The following is a 16746-nucleotide window of genomic DNA, read 5'->3' on the forward strand; positions in this document are numbered from 1 at the left end:
TATGAAGACAAGTTGAGTTTTTGTTTGTTTGTTTTATAGATTTACATATTGGAGACAGAGAAGTACTTAAGAAAAAAGATAGTAGTTCAAAACTAATATGGACAATTTAGTGAAACCTGGGGTCAAAACAAAAAATTAAAAAGTGACCTGGGAAAAAAGCTCAGTGGTAGACCAGTTGCCTGGCAGGCAGGCAGGCCCCAGTTTCAACTCCAGGTCTCAAAACAAACAACAGTAAAATGCACTCAGCAATAGGGTGGGTACAGGTTACTTATGTGAAGAAGCTGCATTTCTAGGATCTTGAATAAGGTCAATTTTATGGGCATACTTTCATGGAGGGGAGAATTATTCCTGAGTTAAGTAAATCAGAAAGCAGAGAAATCCAGGAATGGACTGTGATTCTTAAAGGTCAGGGTTTCTTATCTCTCTTGCCTTTATATGTAATTTTCAGGATGTGGCATGGCATCAGATGCAAGATAGAAATAGACAGTTTTGCAAGACTACTGATATGAAGACAGGATTACACTGAAGCAAAGGGCAGTGAAGGGTCATCTTGGTCCTAGCCGGTTTGGGGCTAGGAGTTGTACCAGAGCACCAGCCACTGTGAGGGTACCATGCAATTGCCTTTCTATGCTTTGCCTAGACAGCCCACCTCATTGCCCATCAAGAAAGCTTATCTTTTTAACCTTAAGAGGTTGAAGAGGGACAAAGAGCTGTTCTCCAAAACCCTTTCCATCTGACATTGAGCTGTCCACCATGCATACTAAGAGAAAGGAGGATTTCTGCCATCCGACTCAAGAGGAATTAGAGGCACTGCACGCAGGAGTGAGCTGGGAACCTCACAAGATCATTTTAGCACAAAAGGAATTTTTGAACATACTTTTAGAACACACTGGGGAAAAAACTGTTCCCAACTGACAACTCAAAAAGCTCAGCTCACTGGGGTTTTTATGCTGTCACTGAAAAGCAATGACAGAGAGAAAAAGCAAAAGTCCATGAATTTACCTGTGGAAAGAGAGTCACAGCCATGATCAAACAGCTCCCCCAGAGGAGAGCAGGAGTTCGTCCTTCTGGCTTGTTTCCCATCAATGGCATCCAGTGACTGGTAGAGAAAGAGTCCCAGGGCACATAAAAGGTATGTCCAATAAGGTGCCTACAAGGAAATACAAATGACAAGAATAAGTGACAGGCTAGTTTCTGTATGAAGACATAACATTAAATGCCCAGCAGCTTCAGACTCTGATCTACAAAAGTCCATGGCTTTTCTAATATTCCCAGACTCATAAACGGTACTTGTATGACCTTTTTCACAAGGTCCTTGCTGTAAGTAAGCCCTTCAGGGCAAACTGCAGAACTGTCTGTGTTCACTCATGACTGCGATCTGAGACTGGATTTACTCTCCCACTGATGGCAAGCAACCTGAGGTCTGACAGAAGGAAGCAGAGATTGCTCCAGCTGACTGCCTGAATGGAGCCCAGCAATCTGTGTTGAGAAGGCAGGGTTGAGAAAAGTCAAGAAAGCGATTATTTGAACAGCAAAGGAGTGGTAGAGGCAGCTGTGCTGAGGAGAGCAGGTTGTGAAAGGCTACCTTCTAGTCTTTGGCTAAGAAATGACCTGTGCCTGAATAAGGCAAGATTATTAACCAAGGCCAGAAAAAGAAGTCCCAGGAAATGAAAGTCAAACAATTCTTGGATCTCATACACTGCTGGGAAGAAGGCTCTTTCCATCAGACACTGAAGAAAGACCTTGTGTTATGTGGGACACTGAGTAGTTCTTCAAAGTGAACTGCCCTAGAGCCATTAAAATTACCCCTGGAGCAGGGACTTTCCAGACATCTTTAACAAAACCTAAAAGTCAGACTTTAAAGCACTGGTTCTGGATCTGTGTGTCACGACCCCCTTAAGAGTTGTACAACAGAGGTCATGCCTAGGTCTATCAGGAAACACAGATTCATTATGATTCATAGCAGTAGCAAAATTTACATCTATGAAGTAGCAATGAAAACAACTTTATGACATAAGAATTGTGTTAATGGATAGCAGCATTAGGAAGGTTGAGAACTTTTAGAGGTTCCAATTAATTTTCTGCAGGTTAACTGCTACTAACTTAGAGTACATCTTAGGGGGAAAAAATCTCACACTCCAAATATAGACCTTCAATGTTTGACACACAATCAACAATAACCAGTCATACAAAGAAGCAGCAGAATCAGACGAAGAGGAGTAAAATTAATTAGTACAATGATATTCAAGAATATAATAGAGACAGCAGACCATAAAATTAAGATAGTTATTGAAAATATGGTTCATGTTTTTAAGAAGGTAGGAAAAATTACAAATAAAAATGGAAGAAAAGACTCAAAGAGAAACTTCTAGAAGTGAAAAGTGTAGTATCTGTAAAACACTGAGTGTGATTATTTTATGCTATGCAAGGAAAGCTCAGTGAACTGGCAGAGAGACTAGATGAAAACTATCCAAAATGGTACACAAGAAAAGCACCTGAACTTAGGCACAGAATTGCCTCTGGAGTAACAGGACAGCACATGTGTGTTTCAGAATATAGACAGGTGGGTCATAAAAATGACAGGAAACAATGACTGAAACATTTCCATAATTTATGAAACTTATAAACCTATATACATGAGAAAGCCAACAAAGCCCAAGCAGAATATACTTTTAAAATCAACCAAGGTGTCAGGCTGGGGTTGTATGTGTGTAATCATAGCTAAGACAGGTGGGTCATGAGTTCAAGGTTCACAGCAAGCTCTAGGCTAGCCTAGGCTATATAGCAAAATTCTATTTTTACACATACATACATGCATGCACCCCACAAAGACAAATAATCATAATAAAAATATTGCGACAAAATCATTTTAAAAGACAAAAAAAAAAAAAGACACAATAGTTAAGTACAGCGGCACATCGCACATGACAGAGGTAAGGGTTGCATTTGAAGCTAGAGCAAAAGAGAATACCCAGTTCAAAGGCTGGACAAGAGACTTCTTAACAACCTCTCCTCAGACCTGTGATTCTGCTGTGCTCATCATTTTTTATCCAGAAGGAGGAGCATTAGGGAGCAGGAAGTAACCTTCATACCCACTGGCCTCCTCCTTCCAACTAGGCTCACTTTGCAATTGTCTACTCAGGCACGAGTGACCGATGGATGAATGCACTGGGAAAGGGGCCCTCAAGAGCAAATCACTTCTCAAAGGCTCACCAGCTGGCAACCAAGCCTTCCTGAGTCTTTGGGGAAAATTTTTAAATTCAAGACATATGTAGCCAGCCTAGAGCTGTCTACAAAAGCAAGCAAAGAAAGCAAGCAAAACTGTTAACGAACTGGGGTCTTGGAGTGTGTGCTCTGTGGCCCAGCTCTGGCTGGTGGCGTTACAGGTTGCCCTCACGGCTGTCAGCGGGTCTAATCTATCTCTTTGAGAATGCAGGTGGAACCTCCGCCAAGATGCAGATTTTTGTGAAGACCCTTACTGGGAACACCATCACGCTCGAGGTTGAACACTCGGACACTACAGAAAATGTAAAGGCCAAGATCCAAAGAGACTGATCTCTGCTGGAAAGCAGCTGGAAGATGGCCGTACTTTGTCTGACTACAACATTCAAAAGGAGTCCACCCTTCATCTTGTGTTGGAGACTCTGTGGTGGTGCTAAGAAAAGGAAGAAGAAGTCTTACACCACTCCCAAGAAGAATAAGCATAAGAGGAAGAAGATTAAGTTGGCTGTTCTGAAATACTATAAAGTGGATGAAAATGGCAAAATCAGTCGGCTTTGTCCTTCGGATGAATGTGCTGCTGGAGTTTTCAAGGCTTGCCATTTTACAGACATTACTGTGGCAAGTGTTGTCTGATTTCCTGCTTCAACAAATCAGAAGACAAGTAGTTCTGTATGAGTTAATAAAAAGAAGGAACTGAAAAAAAAAAAAAGATCTGGGGTCTTAGATGTGAGTTTGATTTTTGGCTCTGCCATGTAATAACTATTTGACCTTGGGCAAATCATTTAACATCTGATTTTTCCGTTTGTTTTTTGAGACAAGGTTTCATTGTGTATCCCTGCTAAGAAAAGGAAGAAGTCTTACGCCACTCCAAAAATAAGCATAAGAGGAAGAAGGTTACGTTGGCTGTTCTGAAATACCATAAGGTAGATGAAAATGGCAAAATCAGTCAGCTTTGTCCTTGAACTCACTAGTGAGCATTTTGCCTCTGCCTCTCAAGAGCTAGACTGAGGGCATGTACTCCTAAGATAAACTTGTTTTACCACTTGAAGCCTGGATCACCTCACCTGTAACAGGAGTTTTATCTGATGAAAAAACTGTTACATCACTCTTTATAATAGCCTGGTACATAGTAAGAGACTAAAAAAACTTAGCTAGTATCATTATGTGCCTCTTTTTGTAGTGAATATACATTTTAAATACCAACCTTCTCATGGTTTATAGTGATCCCACATATATCTGTCAACCCAAAAAACTTATTCCTCAAAAAAAAAAGTACCATAAAAAAAATTAAAAAAAAAACAAAACAAAACAAAAAACCTATTCCTCAACCTTTCTGAGTAAATAGAACTTTGCTTTGGATAAACTTTATAAAAAATTCACACTTTCTTACTATGAGATGGCCAACACTAATGTTCACACTGCTGATTGTTTTGTTTTTACATTTTTAGGAATTGTGTTCAGGATTGGGTCGCTCTACATCCCTGATTGGCCTGGGCACTCACAAGCTGACCTTGAAAGGATTCTAAGTCTAAAAACAACGACAACAAAATGGCAGTGGAAGTCAGGAGTGTTCTTAGAGGAGCAGCAAGTGATAAAAGCGACCCTGAGTTGTCATGCATAGTTCTGATTGTCGCTCCACTGTGCTGCCCAGCCATGAGGCAGTTAAGAGGGGGAGAAAAACAACTGAGAAATCATCCCAAATGCATCAAAATGAGAAGCAAAAACCCTCCTGGAATTTAAAAAGATCTTGGGAGGTTTTACAAAGAACAATTCTGTCGATCAGTAACTTTTCACCATGTTCTCCACTAAAAAGAAAAATAGCCACCTTCTTCAAGTCATGCTTCAAGTAAAATTGGAAGTTGGGATTAAAGCTTCAGATAGAATCTATTGTCAGAAGCCTGTCCTTTGGGGGAAGAGTAAATATTTAGAGAAAATAGAGAGCAACAAGAAAAATGACATTGCATGACATTTTAAAGCTTTAACCCCAACTTCCAATTTTACTGAAGAAACTAAAAGTGGTGAAATTCCCAAAATGTCTGCTTTTATACACGGCCTGTTCAGTGTTTAGTCACTAGATTATGATTTTAAAACTTCCTCAGTGCTCTCTCAACTTACACAGAAAGAAGACACTAGTGATTTTATGGACACACAAACGAATGAAAGCCACTGCCCCAGCTGGGAAGACACTTAAAAGGACTTAAAAAAGCTTCAATGGGGAATGTCTAGTAGTCTTTAATTATCACCCATGATTTGTTTCTTCAGAAAACATCTTGGGTGACAGGCTCCCACCCCCACGAAAACCATAAAGCCTTTACCCCCAAGTTAGAGGAAAGGGGAGTTGGGGGAGGGGGTAGCTCCCTGGCACTCCCTGCTTCCACTAGCTCCTTGGGGTTTTCCTCTCTAATCAAAGCTCTCCAGACCAGAACTCCAAATGTCTCTCCACTTCTTTCTGTCCGTGTCTCTCTCTCTCTCTCTCTCTCTCTCTCTCTCTCTCTCTCTCTCTCACACACACACACACACACACACACACACACACAAAATCTCATTTTCTGGTCTGAACTAATGAGAGTAACTAAGCTGAGTGACGGCAGGGCCTATCTTCCAGGTACAAGAGTACATTCCCGACCGCCACCCAGTACACATTCAATCAACACACATTGCCAAATTAACAGAAAAATGTGGAAGTAAAGGTCTCTAAGTCCAACCGGAGGACTTTGGGCAAGTCCTTCCTCCCCTCAAGCCTCCTCTGACCACTCCTCCCAACTCAATCTTAGACAAAATAGAATGACCAGGGCCCTACCCAAAGTTTCAGCACAGCCCTATCTCAATTACCCAGCTGCATTTTCCAGCTCCATCCCACCCGCAAGAGTCCTGTGTCTGGGTTGGTTATTTACAGCTTGATGGCTGTTCCCTTCCTAAGCGTTCTCCCCACATCTAGCAAAGCCCTCATGTGCCCCCTTCCTTCAAGAGTACACCTTGTTTTCCATCTATACTTTACCTGGGAAGGAAGCAAAGGACACCTCCCATAGGACATGGTCTTAGGACTGTTGACATTTCAAACACAAACATTTAAGAAACTACATAATGAGGTATCTGTGACGTTGTACTATCTTTGGGGGACAGTTTCCTTAGTGTTAAATGACTTTACAGTTGGCAGCAGTTAGTTAAAACAGCACAGCTCCAGAATCATATAGTTAAAGCAGACTGAATTTAATCAAGGGAAGGACTGTATAAGTCATTCAGCTTATTATTTCTTCAGATAAAAGAGTCAACTGACACCTTAATTCTTCTTATGTTTAGTCATGTATCTGTGCCCCTGTCTGAGTGTATGCCACACAGGTCTGGATGTCTGTGAATGCCAGAGGTATCCAATCCCCTGGAGCTGGAGTTACTGCTGTTTGTGAGCTACCTGCCGTGGGTGCTGGGAATCAAATTTAAATCCTCTGGAAGTGAAATACATGCTGAGCCACCACTCCAGTCTGTCAACTGACATTTTTAAATCTGTAGTTAAAATGAATGGAAACAAATGGAGAAAGGCTTCCCACCTGAAACCTTTCTTTAACTCCTTATAATCACGTATAAGATGTCCTCAATGATTATGTGAAAGGCAAACCTGCATTACTGTAATGGCTTATGAAGAAATGGAAATTGAATTATGACAATACTTTTTTATTTCTTTTAAATGATAATTTTTCTTTTGCCTATAAGCAATGATTATAATTATTATTTATCTTACATTCATAAGATAAATGATAATCTAGGAAAGACGTGTGGTTTTAACATAAGAATTTGAGATGTCTAACTGTTACTCTTCTCGTTTGTAATATTTTTTTAATTTGGAGAAAATTGGACTATTTTATTTTCAGTTTATTCTATTTATAGGAAGGACCTCATGAAGAAAGATGACAGACATAATTAGCTAATGTAAACCAAAAGATAGGTTAATAGTCAATGTACCTAGGTGAAAACTAGACAAAGAAAACTTTTCCTTACAGAGAAAGCAAGAGAGTAGGTAGTAAATTAGCTGTTTGTTATCAGGATTTCATGGAGAAAGAAACCTCACAAATACCCAGAACACAGGACTCAATCTGCTTGATTAGAAAACAAACCAACAAAACCTTAAATGAGACCTTTCTTGGTCACAAGCTGACTTAGCCATGGGTACTGCCTAGTAGCTTCCTGTGCTACTTAGGTTCTGGAAAAGCATCAGAAAGAAGAACAGACTGTTGAACTATAAGCTAGTGGACCCCTTCAGTGCCTGCCTCAAACACAGGAGAGTGCTTATAGTTCAACAACCTGGTGTGAGGCACTTTAAATTCTGTTCCTGGTAGGGCCAGAGAAACCCAGTAAAGTGAGAAAAAGCAAGGGTGTCATCACACATCAGCTTGCTTTCACTTCCTGAAGAAGTGGATTCCTCAGTGGAACTTCAGCCAGGAGGAAAATTAACTTCTAACTGTTCAGATGATTTTGACTTAATAAGGGCAACCACCTCTCAACAATTGATAGTGAAGGTTAGAAAGAAGGGGTGGGGAGGGTGGGAGAGAGGAGGGAAGGAAGGAAGGAAGAGAAAGGAAGAGGGAGAGGGGGAAGAAAGGAAAGGGAAGGGAGAGGGAGAGAGGTGATCAGCTGGCTGATGAGCCCTCCGGGTGGGTCATGTTGGTGGTCTGCAAGGCCTTCCACAACAGATGATAGAGAGCCTCCCCCTGGGGTGAGGCTTGACTTGCTCTTCAAAAGCCTACCTCTGGAGAAACAAGAAGACAAAACAAGGAACTGGGGTAAACATGGGATTTCCTAAGAATGAGGGCCCTTGGTTATAGAGTATCAGCATGGCTGCTGTCACGGGTTGTGCATGGGACCAACCAGGTTGAGAGTAAAGCAGTGGATCCTCAAACAGGAGGCCGCAGAAGCTGCCACACTGTCTCTAAGATAAGTCACAGGCTAAAGTACAGAGGAAAAAACTCCAGGAACCCAAAAAGGCAGCTTCTTTCCTAAACAAACACCTTTTTCATAAACCTAAATCTATATTACAAAGCATACCACTTATCTTAATCCAAGTCATGTGGAGGGAAGTTAAGCAACCAGAGATAGGAGGGACAGTGGGTGCCAATTGCCTTTGTTAAAATTAACTCTGAACAGAGAGCAGACTTGGACACGGATCAGTTACTAGTCCTGTAAGGAACAGGAAGGAGACTGGACTTAGACACTGAGCAACACACATAACTGCTTATTGGACAAACTCTACCTCTGATTCAGACTTGCAAACACTGGGCTTTCTGAACAACAGTTTTGCCATCCTCTAAAGAAGATTGATTCCAAGACACATTGCCACTCTATATTTATGCAACATGATTTTCATGCACTGGGTTTGAGAAATCTGCTATACATGACACAGGAGGTAAATACCTAGATAGTGAAACCCGCACTAACTAATCCCACCCAGGAAGAGTCTTCAGTGATTGGTGGTCATTTCCAAGGAGAGACTCCATCCCCACGCTTTCTTCCGGATTCTATCTGGACCCACATCCTTGCTATGCAAAAGTTAGGAAAAATTGCTTCTTGGAGATTCAGTCTCCAAACACGAAAGAAAGCGAATGAAAGAAAGAAAAAGAGAAAGAAAGAAAGAAAGAGAGAGAGAGAGAGAGAGAGAGAAAGAAAGAAAGAAAGAAAGAATTAAATTCTCATGAGAATTAAATGAATTATGTGAAGTGCTCACAAAAGTACATCGAATAGGAAAGGAGTTCAGTTGGTGTTAATTATTGCTATTCTATTACTGACTCTTCCAGATAACGTTTGGTGATGTTTTTATCTGAAGAGTTAGGAACTTATTTCACGCATTCTGAAAAAAAAATAATACAGCACATCTAAGATTTTATATATAAAAGGCTTGGAATGAGTCTTCGGACGGTTAGAGCTGACGTAGTGAAAAACAGTGACACTCTAATTCAGTATCTCCTTTTCAAACACGTGTATTTTCACAAGTTGGAGACTTTATGGATAAGCTTTGCCCTAGGGGAAACCTATGTTCCATCTGAGGGAAGGGTGTCAAGTTTCTCTTTATTGGCAGAAGCCTCTGGAACAATTGCAGTGGCTCTCTGCACCCATCCTGTCTGACTGTAAACGCCAACTCCTTTCACAGCCAAGCCACACATTTTCTAGTGTCTTTCTGCTCTTGCTCCAGTGCTACCAGCAGGTCACAGTAACCATGTCACAGCCTGGATGTCATGTTGCCTGGAAATTTGCTACACCAAAAAACTCAGTCTACTACTTTTCAATCTAGCTTCACTTAGTTTTAGGTTATTGGTAGAACGCAGTCAGATGGTTTGCCAGAGAGTGACTTATTGGTCCTAACAGAATCTGTTTCCCTCTGAAACCTCAGGAAGCAAGCCTATGCTGTTTCACTTGGTCTTACAATCCCTGCCAGAATGGCCCTTTACACTGCTCACATCATTCTGGGCTTCTCTGGACCACAACTCTATATTCTTCCTCATTCCTTCCATAAAGCAGTTCCAAAAGCCTGTGGACCACATGGTCAAGTTCATCACAGAAACGGCCCCAGCCCTCGGTACTGATTTCCCATAGTTGGTAATTTCCTCATTACAACAGAATGTTTCACAAAGACAGGTCTGGGGATGAAGGAGTAATTTGGCTCGTGGCCTAGGCACGGCAGTGGGGGTGAAAACAGCAGACACATGTATGTTGGTGTTGCATTTGCTTTCTCCTCTTCCCTTTTCCATGCAGTCACCCCTGAAACAGCGCTGCCCACATTCAAGAAGAGTCTCCACTCTTCATTTGACCCTCTGGAAACACTCTCTGACACACTCTGGTGTATTTCCAAAGACGATCCCAAATACCATTGACAAGTTAGACTAACCATTACTCTGGTACAGGCAATTCCTCAAGCATCTTCTGAAATGGATATTAAATAGAGAACTATACGTGCTCTATTTTCTGGATTTTTATACTTGAAAAATATCTCTTTGCTTTAAACAGCCATGAGTGGATTGACACAAACGCAAAGGGGATTCACAAAGCCCTGTTATATCAGATTTTAATAGTATTGATACCTCAGTTGACTTTTGCATGAAAATGGAAACTGCATTTGTAAACATTAAGAAGAAAGAAAACCTAGAGAGACAGTGACGTATGTGACAAACAGAACAGAACGCTGGTGTGCTACTCAACGTGGCTTTACACCCTGTTGGGTGATGTTAGGATTTTTAAGAGAACCTGTAGCATCTCCAATAGTCTATTTACCTGGCTCAGTAAAAAGAGCAATTAGAAATAAGTAAATGCCCCATTCTTGTAACTTCTCTAACTTATACTATGTGCCTGTGGTATGTTAAGACAGTTTACTGTGGGCTGGGGAGACAGCTTAGTGAGTAAAGTGATTGGTGAGTATCATGAGGTTCAATCCTATGTACCCACAAAAAACAAAAACAAAAACCAGCCAGGTGTGGTAGCACATGTGTATAATCCCAGTACTGGAGAGGCACGGAAAACCCCTGGAGCTTGCTGGCCAGCCAGCTTAGGCTAACTGATGAACCCCAAGACCTAGTGAGAGACCAAGTCTCAAAAAACAAGATGGGAAGGGCTCCTGAGGAATAACACTGGTCTCCAGACACACATGCACACACATACACTCACACACACAGATACACACAAACACACACACACATACACTCTCACACAGATACACAGACATACACACAAACACACACACACACACACACACTCTCACACAGATACATAGACATACACACAAACAGACACACACAGTTTACTGGAAACTATGACAAGCAGGGCACTTCCTTGCTCTCAGGTTTCCTCCACCCTTGGGGGAGCCAAACAGGATGGCCCTAGGGGCACACTGGTTTCATCCTGAACTTCTGGCTCAGCTTAGTTTTTGCACTAGCACTGAGGAGGAAGAGCACACGATTTCTATGAAATGTGGCACCTATGAGCAGGGACTCACACATCAGTCCTGAATGCACTCAGCCAGGCACTCTAGAGCCAAAGGGTTTTCTCATGATCTGAGAAGTCCTATGAAAAGTGGCCTTTCTTTTTCTGTGTTTCAAACAGTACTGAATTACCTCCCCCCCCCCTCCCATTAGGTATTTACTGAGTTCTTACTGAAACACTAAGGGGAAGAGAAGAGACTAAAAAGGCAACTCCCATCCCAAATCCATTATTAGTATATCAAATGTATCAGACGCCCCAATCAGTGTTCTGTTCTCTAACTTTTATTTAAACGAAAGGGGTTGGAGCCTATGCCCCAGTCTACTGAAAGGAACTCAGGATTCCCAGTTCTTCCACTATATCACAATGTCATGTTTTGTCAGGACCCCACGCAGACTTCCACAGGAGAAGCTGCGTATTCCTTAGGGAGTAACTAGAGCGCAGTCACTGAGCCACGGGCACAAATCAGAGGGAAGCTGTCTCCTGAAAACGCCTCTTCTAGACACATTTAGAAGACGGAGGAGGCCCCTCAGCTGCAGAATGTAGGACAACATCTGCCCCCAGGTGCCAGAAAGCGCCTCCTAAACACGGAGGCCACAGTTGGCCCCCCCTTCACTGCATCTCGAACTTTCTTCTTCCAGCTGCAGGAAGTTGACATTTCCTTTTAATAAGAGAGGTCACTCCATTATAAGACTCCCACCTTGACAAGCGGAGCTTGGCAAAGTATTGCACTGGTTTTAAAAAAGAGGTGAATAAAAGAAAATGAGGATCTCAAAAAATGAAGCCTACTTTAAAACAGAAATCTGAGTGGGAATATGTAGTGCCTTTGAAAGGGACACTAACACCAATGTAAATGCCCAGATTAAGAAGGCAGGGAAGTAAAAGAGAATTGTGCCACAATTTTTATTAGGAAAAAAAAAAGCAAGGAAGTGTTTCGCAGCAGAGAATGCTCCTGTGGCTGGGGCTCCCCAACCTCTTACCCTTCTGCTCCTCGGTAAACCTCGGGATAAAGCCCAGCCTCACTGCCTCCTTCTCTCCCATAGCGATCCCCAAGCAGGGAAAACAGAGCTTCCAGGCACCAGCTCTTCCAGCACCCCACCTTTAGGGCTGGCTTTGCAGGAATCTGATTCCTTCCTACCAATGCTTACTCTCCTCAGTACTGGTACCTCAGTGGCCAGAAGCAAGAATATTTGATTCTAGTAACTCTGGAAGGCTATAAAGCTAGAACTAACTTTGAATCACTAAGTTATCAGACAGTTAGGAGCATTAAATGGACTCTCCGCCCTTTCTATGCTCAAAGAATCTATGAGTCTAGAGAAAGCCAAGGACTAGAGCCCAAGGACCATCATACTCAAGAGTGGTAAATGCTTTGTCGAGGTGTGGGGAGGGGGTCTACCCATTTCCCCCTAACATTTGCTTACTGTCAGACCAAACAGTTAAGTGTTTAATCCAAGAACAGCCAAAACAGAGTGAGAGCTGAAGAACAGCATCTCTCAAAATTTCACAGTGCTGCTTCAATTAGCAAATACAAGACCCTGTGTTATGAACTGAGATCTGGTAGAGTCCTGCTCAATAAGATACATATAGCAACAAGAAAGGGGAAAAAAAAAAAAAAGGAGACTTTCTGCTGGTTTGGAATCCTAGTCCCCACTTAAAGGTACATAATCCTAGAAGACAATAATTTCTCCTCACGCTCTGAGTCTATGAAATGGGATATTAACTGTCTTCTTCACAAGACAATGCTGAGAGGAATTGATGAGCTAACAGAGCAAAAGCAGCTCAGAATAGTGCCTGGTACACAGCTGTGCCTGGCGGTTACCACCCCTCTTATTGTGAGGTTTGGATGATTAGCTGGTTGGTTTGAGTAGAAGAAAAAGTACATGGGGTCGTAGTGAAGAAGGCTGGAACTGGGCATTGAAAGGCAGCTGGATAAATGAAGAAGGATGAGAGGAAAGGTCCCTGCTGAGGCAGGTTGTTCAACCTGAGCACAGGAAAGATCCCTGAGCAGAAAGGTGGTCTCTAAAGTAGTTAGGAACACTCTCCTAGAAACAGCATAAACCACAGTCCCTCTAGTCATTTCCCTCCCTCCCAACCACATTCTAGACGTAAGTGCACAGCCACTGGGCTCCAGGTCAGCCTGGTAACTAAATGAGCCTACCTCAAAATTAAAAATAAAATAACCCTGGGGCTAATCTAAGCAGAAATCTCTCGGCTCTCATGTTCGAGGCCCGGTTCAGTCTCTGGTATGGCATGTATACACTGTGTGAAAAAAGTACCATGAATCCTTAAGTATGAGAATCAAAAATTTGCAAGCTAGAAGAGAGGCCCCTAACTAGCTCTATGGACTTCAGGTTGGCAAAAAGGAATTCCAAGACAGCAGGAAGGCCATCCTAAGAAGGGAAGACTTACTAGCTTCTTTAGGTTGAAAAAGGTAAAAACCACAACAAATGTGACAGTCCCTCACACACTTACTTGCATCATATAAAATGACAGTGTGATTTTGTACATGCCACGCAAGCAACAAAAAGAATGTACACTTCGCAGCTGGATCAACTTGGATCTGAATTGTACGAGCCATGCCATTTATTAAGGCAGAGTAAGCCAGAAACTGTTGTTAAACCTTATTGTTATTTGCATCTTACTAAAAAACAATGTGGATCCTACAATGCTGTTTCTCCTCCTGCTTCGGGCACTTAAAGGCAAATGCAGGGTCTATTGGCACTTTGCAAACTCTCATAGTTTAACATTTACCCCTTAGCCCTCTTACCTGGGCCATTCTAGTTTTTCACATTTTTAAGTGCCTCAGACCCCATCATGGCCACCTTTTAAAAATGAGTCTAAGCCTATAGATTAATCACAAATTATCTCATCCACAGGCCCCCTTCCAGCCTACCTAGAAGCCCTGGGACTTGTTTGTCCATTTAAGTGCTTTGGCAAATGGATGGTAAGTAGCATCAAAGTTCACAGCTCAAATGGAGGATACCAGGGACATCCAAAGATTGTTAGCCAAATCTAGGACCAATCCGAAGCTAAATTTTCCTATGCGTGCTTCAGGACACTGTTATCAACAGTGTGTTTTTAACGAATTGAGAGTTTTCATTTGCTGAGTAAAATGCAGTGTCCCACATTTATTTGCATGTATCATTTGGTCCTCACTACCACCTTGTAAAATTGGTCTGGCCGGCATTATTTCTATTTTCAACATGGGAAAGCAGATCTGGTAATTCCGCAGCGGTGGGGGCTGATGAGGAGCCAAGTCCTTCACTTGCAGGCCTGCCCTCCCTTTCACCCTGATACAGTGAGCTTCTGGGGGTTCCGGAAACAGCAAAATCCCAAACCCCAAACAGCTTAGTGTTTTCAAATTACATGAAAACAAGTAACAGTAGACTGCCTGCTAAAGAATATGTGATGAACAGTTAGCAGCAGGCATGCTTTAAACTGCAAGATTCCACTATGGCCTATTTTTTTTAAGTGTTTACACCGATGCAGAGCATGAGCTATTTCCATTGTAGTCCTGTTATCTAACCCTCTCTCATGTTTGTGCACCGTCTATATTTACATGTAATTATGGAGGGAGCCTAAAGAAAGCCACGGAAACTGCAGAGCTAGTGTATCAAGGCATCGCACCCTGCTCTCATGTCCTCTGTGCCCTGCCCAAGGAGCCACTCTGACCAGCACTGTCCAAAAGCCCACGCTACTTGTCTTACTTTAGTCATGGTTAGATTACAACTAATAAAATTATTATTATTATTAGGTTACAACTAATAAAATGTGTTGGCTTTAATAATCTCTAAGTGTGGATAACTATAAGGACCGTCGTATATATCCTGTTTGTTTTTCATGAAAAAGTCAATGAAGCAAAGAGGAAGTTCCCATCCAGAAATAACTTATCTTTGATCAGTGCTGCCAGTAATTTCAGGATCACTAGACACCACCTTTGAGAAACAGACGATCATAAAGTACCAAAGGGCAGCTTGGGCTTACCCAACCCAACGACAAGTCCTGCGACGGCGGAGATGTGGCTATTAATCCCCAGTGTACAAAGTACAGACTGGTGGTCCCTACAGGAATCGGCTCATGGCTCCAGGGATGAAGTGGGCAGACAGAGGGCCAAGGCAGTGACCTTGACAGCCCCCTCCGTCAGGCCAGCTCAGAATGGTCACAGGATTGGGGTAATGGCGTGACAGTCTCTAGGAGCCCCCGGGAAGGCTAAAAATGAATACTGCCACGGGGCAGCGGTCTGGTCACGTCCGCACCTCCCCTTCCAGACGCGGGGGGATGCTCGCCACACAACGTCTCCCCGCTCCCTACGCCTGCAGTGGAGCCGGCTCGGAAGGAGGCCACGAGCTCCGGGAGAACAGCGCCGGAGGGCGGCGCGTCCTACCTCCTCCGTGACCGTGGGGCAGTAGAAGATGAGCACTAGTGTGGTGACCAGGTTGATGACGAGGCCGATGAGGGTGATGGTGTTGGGGGCCATCCAGAGCGGGATCCATTGGAGCAGCCAGGTCCAGTAAAGCTGCAGCGGCGGCTCGAAGAGCGACTCTCCCACCGAGCAGTACCGGTGTTCCTCCAGCCGCCGCAGCTGCGCGGCGCTGAGCGGCTCACCGAGCGCCTTCACCCAGCGCGGCGCCGGCCTGGCCCCGGCGCCCGCCGCCATGGCCGCCTGCCGGGCCCGCCGCGACCCAGCGCAGCCCGCGGCCCGCGCGGGGGGCGGAGACAGCAGAGCGAGGGCACCGCGGCCCGGCCAGCCCCGCCGGTGGCACTCACGTAGCGGCGGGCCGTGGGGGCGGGACGGGGCGGGGCCTCAGAGAGCTCGCGGGCGGGGCGGGGGCGGGGCCGGGGCGGGGCCTCAGTGAGCCTGGCTCCAGACACTCTCCGGCACCCGTGGCCTTTGGCTCTGTCGCTGTGGCTTGCTTTTGTGGGTTCTAGGATTGCCTTCCTCTCCAGCTTCTGCTCACGTTTCCCTGACGATGACCTCTCGCCAGCCTAGATCCTGGCTGAGCCGCGCTGTCTACTGAGTAGTAGGTACAAGACTAGTGTGCCTACGCTCCGCCTTTTATTAATCAAGAAGATGCTACCTACTGACGCTGAGACGCTGGAGCGGTCACCGGTGTATGAGTGGATCAGAAAACGCTCAAGCGCCACGGAGGGGTGTGCGAAGAGCCCTCGAGTATTAACTTAGTTAACCCTCACTGCAGGATCAGTGAGGTTTTGAAACAAACAAACAAAAAATCCAGATCTTAGAAATATTGTCTTTAAAGGGGAACTGAATGTTTGAAACCCAAATGCCTGTTTTTTCAGACCACTTGACACTCATCGCAGTGGCTAATTTAGACACGCCCTTCCTTGAAATAGAGAAAAGTCTAAGCCAGTTTGACTGAACCGTGGAGAAGGCTGATTGCCACATAATCGAGGTTCACCAGCTCCTTACCTCACAATGCACCCATTTGGACTGGGGACATCCTGTTCTGTTGCCTAACCAGTGTCTACAGTTTGCTGTGTACACTTCCTGGTGTTGTATATTGCAAGTAATATTTACTATTGATATATCTTCTGGTAAAGCTGCTG

General features: G+C 43.7%; 1 protein-coding gene and 1 pseudogene across 3 annotated transcripts in view; one reads left to right on the top strand and one right to left on the bottom strand.

The window, feature by feature from the left end:
• The window catches only part of Chpt1 (choline phosphotransferase 1), a 37606-nt gene extending 21658 nt beyond the window's left edge, over window positions 1–15948 (bottom strand). For 2 of the 3 annotated variants that reach the window (XR_002476512.2, XM_021640083.2), the window contains exons 1-2: window positions 15563–15924; window positions 1003–1150 (exon numbers count right to left, since the gene is read on the bottom strand). Coding sequence is in view for 2 of the 3 variants with exons in the window: in XM_021640083.2 (XP_021495758.1) it covers window positions 1003–1150; window positions 15563–15835 (421 nt within the window). In the remaining variant the exon portion in view is untranslated. Of the gene's footprint in view, window positions 1–1002; window positions 1151–15562 lie in introns of all 3 variants that reach the window. The other variant, XM_021640082.2, reaches the window with a different exon arrangement.
• Window positions 3323–3887, top strand: LOC110550297 (ubiquitin-ribosomal protein eS31 fusion protein-like; annotated as a pseudogene).
• Window positions 15949–16746: the final 798 nt, after the last annotated feature.

The sequence above is a fragment of the Meriones unguiculatus genome, chromosome 2 (genome assembly GCF_030254825.1).
Source record: "Meriones unguiculatus strain TT.TT164.6M chromosome 2, Bangor_MerUng_6.1, whole genome shotgun sequence".
NCBI classification, from domain to species: Eukaryota; Metazoa; Chordata; class Mammalia; order Rodentia; family Muridae; genus Meriones; species Meriones unguiculatus.